The sequence below is a fragment of the Mustela nivalis genome (assembly GCF_964662115.1).
Source record: "Mustela nivalis genome assembly, chromosome: 7".
Lineage (NCBI taxonomy): Eukaryota > Metazoa > Chordata > Mammalia > Carnivora > Mustelidae > Mustela > Mustela nivalis.
The window spans coordinates 18,964,791-18,986,677 of NC_139026.1; the positions used below are offsets into that span (position 1 = coordinate 18,964,791).

A 21,887-nucleotide genomic window follows, 5' to 3' on the forward strand; every position below is an offset into this window, starting at 1 on the left:
AATGACTTTTCACATTAAGGGTCAGTCACAGGCTATGTTGAAACACTGACAGCTTGCCCTCTGGGATTATATCATCTACTTTGTTGGTTGAGCCTTACAACCTAGTCCAACTACCTTTCCAAATTTGGAAACAGAGGTGTATGCCATTGGTCTTGTAGAGAATAATGTTACAATAGCTTCAGCCAAGATGCCCAAACATCCTTGAACCCATCTCATGGAAGGAGTTCTAGGAGTTTGCACTGTCTGCATTCCATAAGCAAATAACCTTCAGACTGTAGCCCACATGGCCAGGAGTAGTATTCATGTTACTATCCATGGGAGCCACTGAAGGTCAAGGACAAAATGAGTGCACCAACATTGTGTGTTCATTTATGAAAGTGTAAGTTCAAGGTAGCTGAAGTAAAGAGGTCCAATGTACTGAAAAAAAGAAAATAGTATTTTATTAATGTATAGGAGACAATAATACCATAGGAATTAGGTAATGAAATATGACATAGTAAGAACTAAGAAATACTTAGCATAATTTTGAGTAGCATCCAAGACAAAGAGAAATATCTTATTGCAATCAGGAAATAATTGGTTATTCCAAATTTTAAACTATGTGATTCAATTCACAAATAAAAGATGAACGTTTAAAAATGATGATACAAACATACAGGCAGAACTGTCAAATCTACCTGTGTGAAAACTTTCTTTTTTGGAAGAGTAATGCTCCTTATCTTAGAAGAGCTGGTCAGTAATGACAATGACTTCCTCCATGGGGAGACAAAGGAATGAATATTTCATGGATCCACAGCAGTACATGATAAAGATTATTCATTTTCTCAGATTGGATTATGTCCATATAAAATAAAAATAGAATAATATTGTAATGATAAATGAGTTTCCAGCTCAATAAGGAGCAACATAATGTTTGCTTAAGGTTGTATGTGTCAATGTACATAAGCCATTATATAAGTCCATGCAAATACATAGTGCTACAAAATGAGATGCTAGCCTTCAAGATTACTAGTGAAATCTGGAACAGTTCACACAGTAATACAAAAACAGTTTTTTTTTTTTAAATTATGTGTAATCCAGATAACTTTCCAAATTGGCGTAATCCCCTAAAGATCAGACACATCTTTTCCTTCACATGCACGTAACTTGCAAACTACCAATTAATTTGCTGGCATCTCAACAAACACTTGTGATATTTTTATCATTGTTGTTTTTCTTTTAGAAATATGTATCATGAAAACTGATCCATTCATTATGCTGACTGGCCATGCAGAGAAGATGCGAAAGAAGAACTCAAAACTACACTGATCAAAGGAAATGCAGAGAAATTCTATCAGACCATCATGACAATCATTACTGACCTCTTCCAGCTTCTAATTTTGTTGAATTCAGCCTTGTTCTCCCTCCCTCTAACTCACCTTTTGCTGGTGTGGTTTCAGCCTCCTTCTCTTTATTTGGTTCTGTGTGGAAAGTACAAGCACATTTTTAAAAGTGTCTTAAAGAAAACATTTTATTATGTGATGAGCAACGGGTGGAGGGAGGGAGAGAAGAAATTAATGAGAACAGAAGAGATCATAAATGATGCTACATATTCATTTATTATGCTCTACATGAGTTATGAACTTGGGAATGATAATGTAGAATCACATTAAACTTTTAATAAAAGCAATGAGTAAATCTAACCACTTTTGTAAAAAGTATACAGAGAAACATGAAATACAGATTTTGTTAAAATATACTTAGCTATGCTGGGACTATGTTAAACATGCTGGTGTGAAAGTGAGTATAAAATGTGGGTCACTTCATTTTAGACCCCAAAAGGGACTGACTTTTAAAGGAATATTGACCCATGTAATGATTCCAATTGTTTAGACTTCCGGTTAATATAATAATAATGAGTCAGGGTATAAAATCTATAATTGTCCAGTAGTTTCAAGGAAAATATTTTGGTGCATGTACTAATCTTCTAGGTTGAGATGAGTGGCAATTAATGGAACCTGAGAGCAGTAACATCCGATTTCATCAGTTGAGATCTCTCTGTCCGGAATCATATTTAGATACCTGCAAATGGTGTCTGCCTTGGGATATGTGTAAGAAAATAATGATTTTAAGCATGAATTCTCTCTCTTTCTTGGATTGATGAGCAGAGGTCTGAATCTCAGCTAACTAATAACTATTTTAAGAGTTTGGGAGGAGACCGGTTTTAGCAACAGGAGGTCAGTATTATACAACGAGTATGAAATATGCGTATGCTATAACAAGGGAAAATTTAGAGTGGCTCAGTGACAGCAACTGATCTGAAGAATAGAAGGAAAAAGTTATATCCATAATGGCCTGTAGGTCCTCAGTGTACTCAGTATTGTCAAAAATAAATTGGTATGTGCAAGGAGAAAACACACCAAAGAACATCCTAAGAAGAATGTCACACTGCACCGGCTAAAAGAAGACTAAACAGAGCTTGTCCCTGTTTGAACCCATAAGGCACAGAGCCTCATTCATTCATTTTGATACATAGCAATATTCTTCTATACTGTTTAAGGGCTTTGAGAGTGTGAATCCAGTGTTCTTAGCTGGACAAAGGGGCTCCTATGAATAGTCAGATTTCTCAAAGTTCCCTCCTGAAAATGATCTCCAGGATGGAAGAGCTTCATAATCTCATTATAAATGTCCATGCAAAAAGATCACCAGCAACTAAGGCCTAGTCAGCTTCTCTTTCACCTAGATTGTGGTCTCCAGTGCCCTCTCATCCCCTTCCTTCACACCGTGTTGTCAACTTAAGAAACCTGCCTTGAATCACAGATGGCCTTGGGAGGGTCTCCCAGTATTGCTTGCGTTTCAGCATGGCGGTTGTGTTATACGAAGGAGTTCTTCAGGCTGTATTTTATCTTCTACTTGGTTGTAAGCAAACAGAATCCAGGGAAATGTTTTCCGCTTAGAGTTTCAGTCTTTTTCTCTTCCTTAGGTCTATGTGAACGCAAAAGCGGGCTTCACCTGCTCTGTGAAGTAGTAATGCCCACTGTCGCTCCCTACAACTCTTTACTCCTTGTTTTTTTGTTGCCACCTGGTGGACAACAGGGTACTAAGAACGGGAGAAGTGGAGCCTCAGAGGCCACCAAACTGTCCTGAAAACTGCTTCTCCAGGTGCTTGCTGGTGATATAGTTCAAGTAGGCAGGAGGCTGCTTGTCTTCCAGGACTGAGGTAAAATGTGTTCCCTAAACTCACAAGAAAGAGTGGGCTTTGTTTGCCTTTAGCTCTATGTGAAGAAGTGCTACAAATCCTTCATTCCCTTGGAGGCTCAGGCTCCACAAAGCTAAAACATGGGCATAACAACAACTTTGGCGTCGCTAGAAAGGTTTCGTAAGTATATGACGTGCCATTCAAATCAGGTACCATGAGACGGATATATAAATACAATGCATTATTATTATGACTATTATTAGTAGTCTAAACTTATGCCAAGTGTGGTCATCCAACTTCTCCATAGGAGTTAGGTTAAAACTCACAGCTTCAGTGGAGGCCAGATCATGCTGGGGTGGACGTTCTGTATTTGCGGCCCAAACACGTGAAGCGGTGTTTTTACTCACCTGGGGGTGGGGCTGGGGCTGGGGCTGGGGCAGACACTTCATTTTCTGGAAATGAAAAGAATAATGGAAGTGTTAGTCTCACTTCTCACAGGCAAAAGCTATTTTCCAAAGCCCCACACTGCCCTCAACTCTAGGCAGCCAACTCACCTGTGCTGACAAGAGGGATGGAGCAGGAAAAGTTTCAACCTGTGGCCAAGACATACTGCCTTTTAGTGTGTGGTATGAGGTGAGGATCTAAATCGTAGTCTATAGATTTCCATGGTGGACCGATGGGCAGAGCACAGGTAAAGTGGGGATCCAAGGTGTCCTGGCCAGCAGGCAGAACATTTAATGGCATTTAAACTGAGCCTGTTTTCCTTTTCTGGAAAAGTGAATACAGCACTTATCCCCTATTCGGCAAAGAGCAGAAGATGAGACACACTGAGTGGCGTGCGTGTCCCTCATGGTCCAAAGTACTCACACCCTGCAGAACCCAAGGTGAGGACCATGCTCGTAAATGAGAGCCCGCTTTCCCCAGAGAGCGAGGACACGGCGGCATCTCTGACATCATCTTGCTCCCATGAGACATGCTTCCTGAATGGTGATGAGACCAAAATCCTCTGGCTCTGCAGAGTTATCACAAGTCAAAGCAAGACTCATTGGGAAACAGAATCAACTCCTCTCCCGGTCATTTCTGGGAATGCAAGTATCTGGTGTAGATTTCTTTCCTTTTTTAAAAAAATTTTTTATTTATCTATCTATCTATTTGCGAGAGAGAGTGCATGTGAAGACGAATGGAGGGGCAGAGGGTGAAGGAAAGAGGGAATCTCAAGCAGGCTCCACACCCAGCACGGAGCCCAGTGCAGGGCCTTGACGGCAGGACCTTGACATCAAGACCTGAGTGGAAATAACCAACCGAGTCACTCAGACTCCCCCTGGAGTAGATTTCTATCTACACATATCCAAATTTTTGAGAACTTTGGTTCTGAGGTTTTTATACCTGGCTTTGGATATCCAGAATTATAAAGAAGGCTGGCAGTGAATTCTGTTAAAGAAACTTCTGTTAAAAAATATACTATGTCCAAGTAGCTAAAGGAATATCCCATGATCAAAGGGCATGGAATTTCCCGTTGAATCCCCATGGATTCCGTGAACTGGGAATTAGTGACATGTGTGTGAATCAACTCCTCCTTCTCCAGGGCAGGAAGAGGCAGTTAATGAAGGTAATCTCCTTTAAACTTATTTTCTGCTTGTCAAAGAAAAATTTTCATATTATAAGCACATGTGGGATCCCAGGAGCTCTGTTCCTGTCCAGATCTAGGATTTTCTAGTTATTTTTCCCACAACTGGCTCTTTCTATGCAAAGAGGAAAACAGCTCACAGCAAAGAGTTTAGCCCAAAGGTCATCACTATGTGTAGTCTTGGCAGGCTGGAATGAACATAGAAGAAAGAATGGACTGCACCCCAACAGATCAAGAAAGGAACAACACAGTGCTATCAGGATGCCGTGACATCTCCTTCCATCACTAATTTTTGTGTGTGTGTGCTGGGTACAAACTCCAAATTAAAAAATAAAAAAATTTCATTCAGATTCCCATAAATACGGTACTATTTACTAAAGAGGAAGAAATAAAACCAAAGGAGAGAAAACGTATAGCTTTCGGGCAGAAAGTAATGTGGCAGGATGCAATGTAGTTTGAGGATACAGTGAAACAAGCGTCCCCTGGATGGCATCGAGAGAAACGCTTTAGTTTCTTTACCACGTCATGGAAAGGATCTGTAGTGCCAGATCAACCAGAAGACAAAACTTTCAGCCAAAGCATTTTATTTTCAGAGAGCTGAGTGCAGAAATGGGAATCTAATGTTGACCCCTTGGCTTTGGGTGAGTCCTTGCAGCGCACAGGTATCAGAATACAGAGAGCAAGAAGCCAACTTCTTTGGCATACTATCTTTCGGACAGGGTCATTGTTGCCTAATGCCCGAGAACCTCTGCCTGGCTCTCCTTGTAGATGAGTTTCTCTGGCTTCCAGCCTCTTTTTCCCATAACTGCAGGGATTACTTAATGCCACAACCATGTTTCACCCTGTTATTCTACCAGAGAGGGTCTCTGTTACCTATTTGGTTAGGTCTACACTCTTTAAGTTCACATTCAAAGCCGTTGCCAGTGGGAACTTCCTCCTTCCCTTCCCTTAGTGCACCCTGGTGGCCCCCGCTGTTCTGGTTTCTCTTTTCAATGTCTGACCTTTCTGCCCCTGAGAAGACTGATGATCTTCTCCCCAGTAGACTTTGTTTATTCTCTGCATGTGATTGTGTCAGGTAGATCTCGGTTCGAATCCTGACTCTACACCTTATTAGTTGTGTAATCTAGGGTAATTCCTTAATCTCTGTCAGCCTCCCTGGACTCATTTGTGAAATAACAACAAGGTACTAATCTAACTAAATTATAAGCACAGTTCCCATATGTAGATAGAGCTCTATAATTTACAACAATAACTACTATCGTTGTTTTGTCAGTCTTGGTCTATCTTTTTGTATTTCTCTGAGGATTCCCAGAACTGATTTTCCCTTCTGTTCCCCTCCCTTATTCTCTTGGCATTCTGAACCCCATGGTAATATACTCTTTATTCACTAATTATTTTAAAATTATTTTCCAGGGGCGCCTGGGTGGCTCAGTGGGTTAAGCCTCTGCCTTCGGCTTGGGGCATGATCTCAGGGTCCTGGGATCGAGCCCCGCATTGGGCTCTCTGCTCAGCAGGGAGCCTGCTTCCCCTCCTCTTTCTCTGCCTGCCTCTCTGCCTACTTGTGATCTCTTTCTATCAAATAAATAAAAAAAATATTTAAAAAATTAAAAATAAAATTATTTTTCATTTATCTCAGTGTATTTGTTTCTTTTACCTCCTAGCTGAACAAGGACAGGGATCTTTCATTTCCTTTCTTGTCTCCCTAATACCACATTTTCTTGTTGGAAACACATTAAATGCATAGTGAATTGATAAAAAAAAAGAATTCAAAGGACTTCATTGGTGATAGTGTAGGGACTATCACACTGGCCATGCTTTCTCAGCATCTATGTAAACAAAAGCCCTTTTTTGTAAGGGAAGCTATGCTTGCTTACTTAAAATCCTGTTTTGGAAGTAAGGCCAAGGGTGAAATGTAATAAAAATAAATAAAAGAGAATTACTCTGGATACTGAAACTGTGTTCTGAATGTGAATTGTCCGTTTCCATTGTGTTTGTATGTAAAAGCCCCCAAATCAAAACAAAATGAGAATTTAAAGGGCTTAGTTCAAGTTCCAACAAATCCACAGAACTTCGATCATTAACTGCCCATTGGATTATCAACAGAACTACAGAAATATTATAGAATATTAATGCTGATATTTTTAGAGTGTTTGCACTCTAAAAATGCCTGCTTGGTATGAAGGCAGAGCCAGAACTTTTCCTTCTTGAAATCATAGAAACCCTGTTACTTTATAGCCAGTGGAGAAATAAATAGGCAGCAACTACTTATAGGCCTCCACTGCATGAAGGACACAGTGTATGCTAATGGGTGTTAATCCTTACCATCCTTACTACTCCCTAAAATCAGTGCTTTAATTATCCCCATTTTGCAGATGGGAAGTGAGGCCCTTTGAGGTGCCTCAGACCATTGAGGGTGGAGCCAGGCTCTGTCCGGATCTGCCTGACTCAGAACTTGGACTTTATCACGTGGGACTGCACTTCCCTTCTCAGCTTTCATATTTGGTGGAGGCAGAAGTGGACTGATGGACTTTCCAGAAATATCACTCCATTTTTCCTGGTGAGCTGGTTGATCTATTGCCATGGCCACATAGCCTCCTATGGGTGTTGTACTAGCTGTAGGAGTGGAATGTGCCTGAAGTTCCTTATCTATGTAGTGGACACAATAGCATAACCTATCTTAAGAGTTGTTGGGAGAAGTGGGTGAATTCCTGCGGAAGCAAGGAATGTGGTAGACACCATATACACTTCAATCTCTTTTTATTGTTATCATTGTTATTGTCATAATTTTACTCTGACACATTTGTGAGAACAGCACTCCTGTCTTTCTACACATGCCATTTGCTAGGGATTTGACTTATTTCTAGGTCTGTGGCTGTATCACGTTAGAACATGTTTGGAATTGGGTCGGGGGCTGAGGAAGCAGAGGAGGTAGACCTCTCACTCTCCTAACCGTAAAATGGTAATAGTAATTGATTTTTGATGAAATTTACATACACTGCAGAGTCTGTACAATGTAGACAAATGGACCCACCAATCAGTAAGTCCTCGTGGAAGAGAAAGGATAAAAAGATGAACTCTCAATAGTTTGCAAGACATTTGAAACGAAGAATTCCAGCTGTCTTGGACCTGAAGAAATGGGGAAGCTGGAATGGTAAAGGCCACGAATTAAAGGAATCAAAGGAATTAGGTTGAAAATGCACGATTACAGGCATGTCTCAGAACCCAAGGCATCTCCTTTTGCCTCAAGGAACTGCTCATATATCTCTCTTACTCCAAGGCATCTTTTGTCGCTGATAGGTTGTGCCAAGCCCAGCTTCACCCACACCTCTAAGAGCCATTTGTATGTTCCCCAGATTCATTAGCTGCCTCTATAACAATGATTCATACACAACGATTTCCATAGTACCCACTGAATGGGAACTGTGGGAAGAAGGACCCAGGTGGTCGGAATTCATTGAGCATAAATCTATTATAAATCTCCCAAGAGTGGGCACTGATAAGATGAGATGCCTGTGTTTAAGAAACTCATAGGTTGGGGCTTCTGGCTGGCTCGGTCAGTGGAGCATGCAACTCTTGATCTTGGGGTTGTGAGTTCAAACCCCATGTTGGGTGTAGAGATTACTTTAAACATTTTTTTTTAAAGATTTTATTTATTTATTTATCTGACAGAGAGAGAGAGAGAGAGAGACAGAGCGCACAAGCAGGCAGAGAGGCAGGCAGAAGCAGAGAGAGAAGCAGGCTCCCCACTGAGCAAGGAGCCCGTCGCAGGGCTTGATCCCAGACCCCGAGATCATGACCCGAGCTGAAGGCAGCGGCTTAACCCACTAAACCACCCAGGTGCCCCTACACATTTTTTAATTAAAAAAAGAAGAAGAAGAAGAAGCTCACAGGTAAATTAACTACTCTTTTCTATCGAGTCAGTCACAAAAGCAGGTGGCTTTGCACTCTCAGAACATTCAAGACTCAACATCTATAGTCCCTCCAGTGCTTCTGAAATTGCTGTGCACATATGAATCACCTAGGGATTTGGTCAAGTGCAGATTCTGATTCTGGGGGTCTGTGGGGGTGTAACTTTCTGCACTTCTAACAGGCTCCCAGGTGATTCTGATGCTGCTAGTCCACACCCCACACTTTGGGTAAGTAAGCTCAGACTATGCCCTAAATATCACCTAATCCTGTCCCATTTCAAACGTGATTGTAAATGGTGAAGGGTTTACAGTACATGGGGAGTTTTCCTCTGATCACAAGATTCTTGAGGACAAGGTCTGTCTCCTCCTCCTTTTCAAATTCTGCACAGCAGGTGCTCTATAAATATAGTTGACTGGCAGAGTGTTCCTACCCGCACAAAAACCCCTTCTTCTCATTGCCAAGAAATCAAGAACCATTTGCTGGCACTCCAAGGGCAGCTTTCTTCATCTGCGTTACCCACAGAGAACACTATGTCTCCCATTGGCGACCCTCCTGCTGGCTGAATGCTGGAAGGCATTCACCCAACCCCCTCGTTTCTTAACAATGGCAGGAGAGCAGTCAGGCTAGAGTTTTGCCCCTCGGTGCCAAGACAACCCTTGCCTTTCTAAGGAATTCCGCCTTCCAAAATCTGGGCTGTAAATAACCCATATAATAAAAATTTCAGCAAATAACCCTCAATCAGCCATGCCAGTTCCACTGTCAATTAGCTTAGCCCTGTCCACACTCTCAGGAGGCACCTGTCCTTAGGAAGCTCTCCATGTCTTTAGATTTAGAGCAGAAGGTTATTTATTAAAGGGAGGCCCTGCTAGGCTTCTGCTTATTCATAAACCCAAAGGCAGCTTTTGTAGGACTTTTCTGCCAGGTGAATGAAATCAGACTTTTGTCTCCCTCTTCCTCTTGCCTTGATTAGGAAACACACAAACGGGATGGACTAAAGGATGTAGAACCTGCTGTTTTAAACTTCTTTTTAACAAAAGGAAGAAACTCGGAAACCCAGAAAATAATAAGCCCAAGGAAATATTCTTATGGACAACATGAAAACTAACTAGATTCTGAACCAGCAACGAAAGCTACCTCCTTCTTCCTCAGGCAAGGACGGCTGTTCTTTGATCCTTTTTAGTTCACAGATATAGTCTTTCCCTCCCTCTGCAACACTGAAACGTGTTCAAAGGGCTCGATCTATTTATGGTGGATTTTTCCTATGACCACCTACTGTAAAAAGCACAGGTATGCCACCAATGGCATTCCTGCACGGAGAGTGCCAGGGCATTCTAACTGACGGGCGCTGGTGGTGGCTAGTAAACAGACAGCCCATATGTGGCCTTGGTGCTCTGCTGGAAGACCAGAACCTCGTCCCTCCATAAATGGTCAGGTTTGCTCCAATGAGGTCCATTCCTATTTTCCAGGATCAAGGCTTCCATGGTCAGTAAATTGAAAGAGGGGAAAAAAATCTTCAGTCTTAGGAGGCATTAATTAACCTGCTCCTCTCTATCGAGGTGTCTCCACACCAAAATGATAGAAACATCCCAGCTCTCTCTTCCTATGGGCTCACAGGCTCATATAATACATTGTTTGACCTACTTTCAAGTATCCTATTGACCCTCAACTTAGCCTTTTGCTACCTTGGAGAACATACTTACAACATATGAATATGTTGTATAGGCATGGAAAAGACAGGGAGAACACAATAATAACAGTTGTGATGACTGAGGGGTAGGATTTTATGTCTTTTTTGTGGCTTTCTGTCTGTCACTTTTTTGGGATAAAATAAATGTGCTAAAACCATGTTTTGGTAATTTGGTGTGTAGACAAAGACTATTATGTTATTCTTTTTTTTTTTTTTTTTAGATTTTATTTATTTATTTGACAGAGAGAGAGAGAGCACAAGCAGTGGGAGGGAGAGAGGGACAAACAGGCTACCCTCTGAGCAGAAAGCCCAAAGCGGGGCTCGATCCCATGACCCTGGGATCATGACCTGAGCTGAAGGCAAATGCTTAACCTACTGAGCCACTCAGGTGCCCCTGTTATGTTATTCTTAAATATTATTTATTCTCAAAGTCTCACTCTTGGTTTGAAATAAGCTGTGTGAATGCTTTATATATTGTAAACATTGTGGTGAATGAGGCTCTATCTGGCCAACTCCAGTTTTTGTCATTTTTGGTAGTATAGCAAGTTATCTTTCTTCTTAGGTTAAATAGGCTAAACACGTCTGGCATATCCCCCGTTGATAATGGGGTTTGGGACTGCGTGCATGTTGCAGCCTCGACCTCATATGTCCAGCACAATGGAGACTGCTTTAATATAAAATATTATTTGCATGAAGTTGTTAATAATACCTGGAGAAGTTTTGGATATATGAATTATAAGTGTCATCAAAAATATCAGCAAACACAATGACAATGCGTTTGCACTGGTCATATTCTTTATGCATCAGAATCTAGATTTTGGACATAAATAAATGTTTAATGTAACATTTTCATAGTTTTATGCTTAATTTGTCCCCTATTCTATTCATTATAGGCTGTGGGTGTGGATATCTTGTACCTTGGTATTTAAGGATTTAGATACCTTTTTAGAGGCAATTCTTTACTGATTTATAATAGTGACTCCTAAAGTATTGTCTAGGTTCCTCAAGCACTCCTGAGGCTTTTTTAGGGAGTCTATAAAGTTAAAACTATTTTCATAATAATGTTAATACATGATTTGCCTTTTTCACTCATATTCTCTCAACAAATATGCAGAGAATATATAATGTGTGATGACATCAAAATTGTCTGAAAGCTAATAGAATGTGTACTGTGTATTTTTATGTTTTAAAATTTTATCAATTTTAATTTCTAATGTAGTAAATATCAACAGATTTAATGCGTGTAAACAAACACATTTTAGTATCTCAATAATTATTAAGCGCCAATGTATCTGAGACCAAAAAGTTTAAGAAACATTTAGAATTTGTGGTAAATCTTCTTAAAAAATTATTTTGTGATTGCCTAGGTGGCTCAGTGGGTTCGGCCTCTGCCTTCGGCTCAGGTCATGATCTCAGGGTCCTGGGATCAGGCTCTCTGCTTGGCGGAGGGCCTGCTTCCTCCTCTCTCTCTGCCTGCCTCTTTGCCTACTTGTGATCTCTCTCTGTCAAATAAATAAATAAAATCTTAAAAAAAAATTATTTTGTGCCTATGTACTTAAAAAAAAAATAGGGCGCCTGGGTGGCTCAGTAGGTTAAAGCCTCTGCCTTCGGCTCAGGTCATGATCCCAGGCCCTGGGATTGAGCCCCACATCAGGCTCTCTGCTTGGCAGGGGGCCTGCTTCCCCATCTCCCTCTCTGCCTTCTTCTCTGCCCACCTGTGATCTCTCTGTCAAATAAATAAATAAATGAAATCTTTAAAAAAAAAAGAATTAAAAAAATAAACTCATGTCATATGTCATTAAGGAAAAATCTGTAGCTTTGATTAATAAAATGAATGAAGCAGTCAAAAATCACAAATTGATTTAGTGGGCTGAAATATAAGTTATTTTCCTTTGTGTACAGTAATAGAGACAAAAGGGCAATATTGTCTAGTACCTCACCATCTCCCTACTCAGAATTCAAGTATCTAGCAACCTCACTTATCCAGATAACAGCTGCTGACCTGCCAGTTTAGAAGGGTCTCCAAAATGCAAAGTGGATTTGTCTCCACCTCCTCAGGCTCTGTGCACTGAGAGCACCAAATGCTTTACTCACAAGAGAGCCCACCCAGGTCCTCAGCTAGCCTGGGAAGTGGGACTAGGGTGAGGCAGGCCAGGGGCCAGATTTAAGGAGGCCCTTGCTCACAAGTGCCAATCCAGCACTTGCATGACCCTGAGAGTGAGTGCCTCCTTAAACATGTTGCCACAGGTGCCCCAGGGACATTCTACAGTGCAGCCCCACTCTGGGGGATTAAAGACCTGGCCTTGGGTCCAAAAACAAACAACAAAGAAAGGAAAGGGCAGCGTCAGATACTGACTGACAAGAGTAATAAAAGAAGACAGTGGACTTGTAGCAAGGGATAAAACAGGAGAGCTATGAAAAATTGTACACAAACTCAAAATACAAGTAATATGAGCCCATTTAATACAAAAGCAAATAATCTGGGCTCTCAGGAAATCATGTGCCCTAACTGATATCTATAATTTAAGACAAAGTTATACACAGCTGTCCTTTGTTTTAAAAGCAAGGAGTAACATACCATTTTTGGTATGTTTCTACCCAAAATGGTTAAAATAATAAGGTTCAAGAGCAAAATAAACTCTTAGATATCCAAGGAAATCAGCTGCTTCAGTCAATAAAATCCATATTCATTCACTGTGGCTAAATATTGTCAGACCATATTCTAAGACTCTGAAGAGATGAATCTAATTGTGCATCAAGTATGCAAATTTTCAGTGACTCATTATTCAGTTTGATGGAATTTCCCTGAACTCACAGGACTTTTTTCCCCCTTCTAGTCAAATTGTTCTTATGTCTTTCTAATTACACTGTGTTTCAGCTTGCAGATGTCATTCCACACAGGAAGGGGATTAAAATATAGTTAGTATTGCATAGCAACACTATGCCTCTCATTGTTAACATGGGGCTGGATGAAAATGAGGTCATTTGCTGAGATCTGATGAATTGTCTCTTTTATGTTATTCTTAAAATGTTCTGAAGTAAGAATCAAACAGGGGTTGGAGTGGCATAGATGGGGGTGGTCGTATGGGAAAATCTTTACGCAAATAGAAAAAGTTTAAAAATTTAGCTCAGGTCACAAGGAAATTATTGCAAAAGTGATTCAAATTTTTAACAATTTGCCCTTTTAGTCCCTGATTATGCCTCTCCTGAGAGGCTGTTTTTGGGCAGACCATCACCACAATCACACCATTCTTAAGTGGTTCTATGGTTATCAGATACATCCCCTAAAGGCCTTGCCGCAAGGCATTGCTGGGCCTCACATTGGGTGACTTTTTAAAAATAGAGGAAGGACAGGCCTGCTGCCAGGTGGGGTCATAAAAATAAAATTCCACAGCAGTAAACACAGTGGCACTCAATCAATTACATCCATATGTGGTCATGGAGAGTTTGTTACGTGGACATCCTAGAGATATTCAGACCTGAGGAAGACCCCACCTGCTAAAAGCACCCCTGTTGGGGAGAGAAATCTTAATGTTCCACAAACCCAAGCCTTTCAAACTTTGTGGGGGATATAGTTACACGGTCGACTGTGCAGGGTGACTCTTTCATCTAAGTGGGTAAGGCCATGCTCCCACAATGGAACAGTGAAGAAACAACTAGTCATCTTCATCTGTTTAACAGCTGGAGACCCCCCACTGGACATGGCATATTTCAGTAGGAACACAGCAGAGGCTCTGGAGTGTAGACCTCTTATTTATTTATTTATTTATTTACATTTTTAGAATTGGATGACTTTTTTTTTTTTTTTGACAAGATAAAAGTAGGCAGAGAGGCAGGCAGAGAGGGTGGGGTGGGCAAAGCAGGCTTCCTGCCTAGCAGAGAGCCAGATGTGGGGCTCAATCCCAGGACCCCGGGATCATGACCCAAGCCGAAGGCAGAGACTTTAACCCACTGAGCCACCCAGGCGCTCCTAGACCTCTTATTTGATCTGGGCTTCTGTGGGAGGAAGCTAAGATGATTTACAAGTGAAAAAAAGGAAATACTCATGTTGGTGGTGATCATGGCTAGGATAATAACAGCAACTGTTTGGGAATGTATTCTAAATATTGATGATATTTATTAAATAAATATTGAGTAGAGGAGCAGGCATTGTTAGGTACCTTACAGTGATTGCTATGGGTTTCTGGAATGCCCTCAAAATGTATGAGAAGAAGGCATGTAACACCTTATGCTATATTCTGAGCTTGCTGTTTCAGAAGGAAAAGAGTTAAGCTCTTATGAGCTAGGTCCTGTTCTGAGCTTTTTACCTTATTTATCTTATTTCCTTCGTGTAAAGACCTAATGGGTTAAGTATTATTATTATTCACGTCTCACAGAGGAGGAAGCTGAGGCATATGTAGTGTAACTAACTCAATACATGGTCTAGCTGGAATTGGAAGAACCTAGAATGTTCTATGAATAGTACACTTCATTTATGTCACTACGCTTAATAATGAATATTAGTTAACAGGCATAAGGAAAAAGCCCAAATGCATACTATATGCAGGACAACTCTAAAGACATCTAACTTTTAAAAAATGAGAAATTAAAATGAAGAATTATACAAATAAGTGAATTTTTAGTTATAAATAGAGCATCTGTTGCAAGATATATAAAATTTTATTAAATGCAAAAGCTGATAGCAAAGAATTCCTGAGGAATTTAAAAAGAGATTTATTACTATTTAGAGGGAGAATTAGATGATTCTCCCTCTAAATAGATGATTGGAGGAAAAAAAAAATATTTTCTAGCCTAGGTTCTTATAAATATCTACAGTACAAGCCAAAAAATGAATAAAAAAAATTATAAGATCTAACATCTGACATATTATTAAACATAACTTTAGGTGCTATATTGATGTGCCAAATTGGCCCATAAAAATATTCCTAAGGGAGTGTAAAAGGGCAAAAGACTTATCAAAGTGGATTTCAGACTTGAAAGGCATAATGAAAGTCAGATTATAGTTAGCTTTTTATGAACTCATTTTCGAGAGAGAAGTAAGCGTGTGATTAAATGATCCTGGTTTGCCAAATCGACAACTTCACGCCCCAGTCTGATGGAATCTAAAATTTTCCTCTGGAAATGCATAAAAAATGCACTGCCCATAACACAGGAGTGGAAAACTCTGTCCGTGAATGGGAACATCCTGAACATCCTGAAATTCGGCTTGTTGTCTACTGGTGAGACCATCCAAAACAAATGTACTTTTTGTAAGTTAAAACTGGGCCTAGCCACACAGAGGAGAGCAAACAATATTGTCACTCTTATAGTTTGGGCTCGTCTTTGTAAAAAGCTGTGGGGACGGAAGCCCTGTTCTCTCTGGTTATGAGATAATTTGCATACTTAGAGGAAGTTAAGGGATAAAGTCTTCTTTTTCACAGCTTCATATTCTTTTATCACTATACTTTCAAATATGAGGAAGTTGCTCTTGAGTAAATAATAGCTACTTCGTGATTACCCTAAATAGGAACACTGTAAATCAGTAAATTGCCTTTCTACATATTTTTTTTGGGTTTTCCTCGGGTGTAATAGGCTGTACCAACAAGTACTCCAGAAAACACATCTGTTCCTGTCAAGAACTGACAGAGAATAAAAACAAAGAAAGAAGACATGGCCGAAGTCCCTCAGGTACACACATAAAATAAAAATTTTCTGCTTATTTTTGATTGCTTGAGCTTTCTCTAATCCTGTTCTTTATTATCTAACACATCCAAGTATGTCTAGAGATGAGGTCTAGAATTACCAGAAGTCATAGGCTGCCAAGAATATTTTGTGTCTCTTAATATAGGTTTCAAAGACTAGTTAAGGAGGAGCACAGATAAAAATAGTCATTATTAACAATAATAAAAATTCTTCTCTGTATGTGCATAAAGAACCTACAAGTAAATTTTAGAGAAAATAATTATAAGAAATTTCAGCAAAAATAACAGAAATGCTTTCTAGTAAAAAAACCACACTTATTTTTTATCATGGCAGTTTCATTCCACAACTCTCTAACACTTAAAAAAGGGACCTATTTTGCTTACGAAAGTATTACAAAACCATTGTTTTCATATTTGCTCAAGTTTCTAAAAAGGCCACTTGTTTATTTAGTCCTTGCGCCCATGCATTTCTTTCTTTTTTTTTTTTTTTAAGATTTTGTTTATTTATTTGACAGACAGAGACCACAAGTGGGCAGAGAGGCAGGCAGAGAGAGAGAGAAAGGTTGAAGCAGGCTCCCTGCTGAGCAGAGAGCCCAATGTGGGGTTCGATCCAAGGACCCCGGGATCATGACCTGAGCCGAAGTCAGTGGCTTAACCAACTGAGCCACGCAGGCACCCCGAGGACATGCATTTCTTAAAAGTGACTTCAGCCTGGATGGTTTCTCCAGCGTTCATGTCAGATGCGGGGATCCTTTGTCGCTATAAATAAGGAAAAGTGTGAATTGTGTGTCCATCAGGGGCCTAAAATAACATGTTTCAAGGCCATGTCTTGTGTCCAAAATAAAGGGAGTCATTGCGGGAACAGAAGCTTGTGGGTGCTTTCCTTTTTCCTTTCTCTTAGGTCCCTTGGACACACGGGAGAGGCCAGCCTTTTCCTTTGTTCATTTCAGGAACTCTCTGACCGCTGACTTGGCTGGGGTTTAAAAGGCCTGGGGAAGACTTCTTCAGATTTACTGGATGAGAAACAGGGATACAATTTGTTTTTCCAAAGCTTTTTTAAAGTGATATATTTAGGACGCTTGAGAGGAAAGAATTGGCCAGTCCTTTATTTATCTTCCTAACAGGTGCAGCCCGGGCGGTCATAAAAGCAGGCTACTGAAAAAGAATGATTTTGCCAAGTATTAAGCCTCTCTGGTGTGCGTTTGCCCCGGAGTATTCTTTCTTACAGCAGAGAGCTCAGATCTTCCCCACCCATCTCCTGTTTGGCGTGGCAAAATTTTTTCAGGGGGAAAGAGCATGGCATTCATTCATACAGCTTCTTTATTCCTCATCCAAATCTACAATTTGGCCTACACGCACCATTTCAAATTTGGAGGAAAATCGTTGCCCTTGATCAAATAGCTCCTCCCTCTTCTCCCATTCTTTCCCTTACTTCCTACAAATTAACTCTCCCTCAATTTGTTTTTAAAGATTTTATTTATTTGACAGAGAGAGAGAGAGAGAGAGAGGGAGCCTGATGCGGGATTCCATCCTAGGACCCCCAGGATCATGACCTGAGCCACCCAGGTGCCCCTTCTCCCTCAATTTGAATGAAAGGTGGTATTCTAAATGTGAGATGACATTTCCCCCCAGAATTTATTTTGGTGTTTGAAATAGGCCTTCCAGTCTCATGCAGGTAGAACTTGAAGGTCAAGGAGTAAATCTGAGAGGGAGGTTAGCCATCACCAGGGCACATTTTCTGATGATGACTAAGCCTTGGGCGATGCTGAGGAATAAGCAAGAGGTCATAAATCCTGCTCTGCATTCAGATAGGTTTGGGGCAGAAGTTTAAAATGTGATGAAATCTCTAGGGACCAAGAAGGAAGAATAAAGCAAAGGAAAATCTCCTATGAACTGAAAGAAAGTTTTTCTCTATTACCATGTTCCTGTCTAGGAACATGGCCAAGATGGTTTTGACAGATAGACCTTGTATGTTGATGTTACAAAAGAGTCCACAGCAACAATGCCATACCTTTGATCCCTGGAGTTATCGGAATGGTCCCTTAAAGTTATGGTCATAAATGAACCTATGTTTTGTCATATGTTTGAATTTTCAGGAAGAGGTTTTACATGGAAGACAAGAAGCCTACAGTGTCTCTCCCAAGGTTTTATGAATCGCACCCAAGCACCAAAGAGAACTTACGCCTTTTCCCTACAAGTTAAGCACATGAAATATAACAGGGCTTGATATATCACATAACAAATAGTGAAAATCTTGTTAAGGCCTCAACCTGGTATTTTAGAAGTTAATTTTTCTAAGCCCTATAGACTGTGACAGTTAACAACTGTCTAAGTATATTAAAGAACCAGATTTTAATGATCACGTACTGTGGAGACAGAATTCTGAGGAAATCATTTTTGTGGATTGAAAAGCCATTTACAGTATTTTAAACTATTAGGGATTCTACCGCAGAAGAATTTTCTAATTTCTAATTAGAAATTTTCTAGTTTCACGTTGATAGAAATCACTTTTTGACAGGAAAAGAGAAATTTCTAGTGAAAGGTAATTTCTTTACATAGTAGAACCCAGAGGCAATTAACCATGAGGGCTTTTAGAACAGAATCCCAGAGACTAGCGTATAGTAAGTCCTCAGTTAATGGCTGATACATAAATACATGTATCAGTAAGGCATTCTGGGAGATTCCCACAAATCTGAAACTTCCACCCACATCCTGTTACTATTTGATTAGAATAATCTAATTTTGCTAGGCCTCAGGTTCTGCATGATTCCCCAGTGCAAGATAGATCTTTTATTTCCAAATGGTCAGTACAAATACTCTAAAATTTTTCTGATGAGTAACTCTACAATTGATGAAGGTGGAGAGGAGAGCAATGGGAAGTGGTTGCTCCTTAAAAGCAGGGCTTTCTTTCTCCAAAAGGGGTTACTGAGCCATCCAGAATATTTTCAAGAGCCTAAATCAGGACTGTTGACTAATTACTTCCACTAGACTTCCTCCTTGAGGGACAAAGTTACACCTGTCCTTCCTCCACCTCCTTAGAAGATTTTAGTTCTCCCAAGACCCAACATGAAGCTCCCAGAATTCAGCCACAGTAGATTGGGAGGTGATGAAGAGAGATCTCTTTTACAGGTGCTGAAAGCTCAGCCTCTTTTGAGGAATTGCCAGGTCCTCCTGGATCCTAGGCCCATGTACCCTATTAAGATTCCTAGCAAGTGGGCCTGGTTCTCCCAGCTGGAGGAGTGATGTAAGGAGATCTATAGGGACTGGAGGAACCTGTCCCTTGGGGGTGTTTCTGTCGATAGTTCAAAATGACTCTGAAGAACTGGTTTGGGGACATGGTTTATTCTTGAGGCGATCGTCCAGAGGGATGCTTTTATGGAACAAAACCACCCCCAGTGAAAATGAAATCAGTTAGGAGAAGGTGCAAGAACCAGAAGAGTTCCTGAATTGCCATACTCCTTACTCCTTAATAGAAGCACTTACTCCTTAATAAAAGGCAGTGATTTCATTAGGAAAACTGTGTAAGGTGCAGTTCCTTTAAGAATCAGTTCTGCTGACCAGGAAACAAACAAATAAATCCCTGTGCTTCCTCAAACAATTTTAAATATATCAGTAAAACTCTTTTTATCCCCACCATCCAAATTTAAACTAACGAAGAATCTATGAGTATATAATTACTGTCTTGGGTCGGGGGACTCCGACACAGCCTATCAACAGTGCTTTTATGGCAAAAGATGATCGTGGCGACTATGGTATCTGTATTGATTTATTCAAAAGGAAAAAAGAAACATTTTGGGGGCGCTATGCTGAAGTTAAAAATAGATCTTCCCCTTTGTAGCTCTAAAATTTCATTGTTTCTAAAAGCAGAGTGGGTCAGATTCAGTTGTCAGACCAAGAGTAAAACTTCATCACCCCTAGCAATCAGAATAATTTAATTAGCTTTATAGGCTCTACAGTCTGTCATCTTACTTATTAGTTTTTCAGCTTGCCATTTTCAATGGAGTGTTAAAATAACACATGCAAATTCATCCACTAAATGCAGGATAATTAAAACAATATTCTGTCCTTAGTCAGGAAACTTAGAATGCAATTCACCCAAATAAACCTTGAAGAGGCTAGTCAAGTGACAGATCAAATAAAAAGGACACTTAATACACATGTAAATCATTTGCATTACAAATAAGACACTTTAGCAGGGGTTGGACTCACTGCCTGATAGTCGGGATTAAGTTCCCATATTAATGCATGCATTTGGTGTGGTTATTTTGGGTGGAAGACTTCATCCATCAATGCCCTCCACCACTAAGTAAAGCCAACCTGTAAACTGATCACCACAGCCTGTCAACACTGGTTGCTTAATTATATAAAGAAAATATATTTCAAAGACTTTTGGTAATTTGGGTAGTATTTCAACTTTCAGGTTCAATGTCTAGCATCTTTTCCAAGGTTCTTCAAAACAGTGGTTAAAAGCAGTTTTAAGAATTAAAATTCTTATGCTTCCTTTTCATTTTTTTAAATTTTATTTGCAGAAGTAAAAAATAAAGATTCGGTAAGCACTAATGAAGACTAAAACGAATGAAATAATATTTTAAAAAGATATTTCCATTAAAAATTAAACTCAATGTACTTGTGCAGCTAATGTGGGTTTTTTCATTAGTTATTTTAGTAATTTCTAATTCCAATTTATTTTTTGCTAATTAGTAGTTTTCAAATACTTATCTTTTCATAGGAAAAACTACTTATTGGAGGAAGCATTTCTTCTAATAAAGAATATTATCATATTTTCAGTGTAATTATTTTTAAAAGGCTACATATTATGAATAGGTCTACAACAAAACTCATTAAAGAACCCAACCTAGCAGTAATATTCTTTTATCAAGTTGTCTGATGTCCTTTTTGCATGCAAGAATTTAGCAATATAATAAGTAATGAAGGTTTCAAAACACCGATAAAAACAAAAAAAACCTGCATCTGTATATCTGTATATTTTAAATGTCTTTCCATGAAAAACTATAGCAACTCTGGAGATACTGTCATAAATTCTTTTTTGAAATCTCGATCAAATTTATTAACTAAGAAAGTGCTACAAGTCCCTCCCACCACCCACGAGTTTCAAACACATGGTGAAAACTTTGTTACTGAATCTAAGAGAATATGCTTGAAAATGCAGTCTATTCATCATGAACAATTAACTTCTTTACATGACACTTTGATGATCCCTTTCAACTTAATGATAACATAAAAATTTGATCATTTTATCCCTACACCTTCATAAACCATCTGTATCAGGTATTTTTCAATCTGTTATACTTTTCCTATAATTTGCCTCTGGTCTGTTTATTGGAAAGGATCTTTTCCTTAAATCACAGTGATTCTATTCTCTTGTAGTCTGTTGAAGAAATAAACGTACTTTATTAAAAAGTGCAGCAAAGAGATTTATGGTTGAGTCTTACCCTCTTTCTTAGTGGGTTCTGGCATGACCACAAGAAAGTGTTATTCTCCAAAGAGTTTGTTCCCCTCCGACACCGGCTGACAGAAACCCCACAGGCAGTCAGAAAGGGTGCAGGTCAGCGTGACAAGCAGCTGGGGAAAAGTCCAGGGCTTTTATACGCTGTCTGCACAGCAATCATGTTGGCACCTCCCTTTCTTCAACACAAGGATGCTGGAACTTGACAGCTAGGAGGACCTTTCTCACATCTGTTGTCTGCACTCTGCTCTCTCGCCTACTGGAAGGAATCTCCTGTCCATCTCATGTGGCTATGAGAACACCTCTAACTTTCTAAATTCAGCTGCAGCTTCGTGTTC

At 39.8% G+C, this 21,887-nt stretch overlaps 1 protein-coding gene across 4 annotated transcripts in view; it reads right to left on the reverse strand.

Annotated features, from left to right (window-relative positions):
- Positions 1-21,659, reverse strand: part of MYBPC1 (myosin binding protein C1) — a gene marked incomplete at its 3' end in the record, with an annotated part of 88,014 nt that extends 66,355 nt beyond the window's left edge. For 2 of the 4 annotated variants that reach the window (XM_082739122.1, XM_082739123.1), the window contains exons 1-3: positions 21,536-21,659; positions 3,586-3,630; positions 1,419-1,460 (exon numbers count right to left, since the gene is read on the reverse strand). In XM_082739122.1, coding sequence (XP_082595248.1) covers positions 1,419-1,460; positions 3,586-3,630; positions 21,536-21,560 — 112 coding nt within the window. In that variant the 5' untranslated portion in view covers positions 21,561-21,659. The remainder of the gene's footprint in view (positions 1-1,418; positions 1,461-3,585; positions 3,631-21,535) is intronic. The other 2 variants (XM_082739124.1, XM_082739125.1) reach the window with 1 other exon arrangement.
- Between the last annotated feature and the right edge of the window lie 228 nt (positions 21,660-21,887).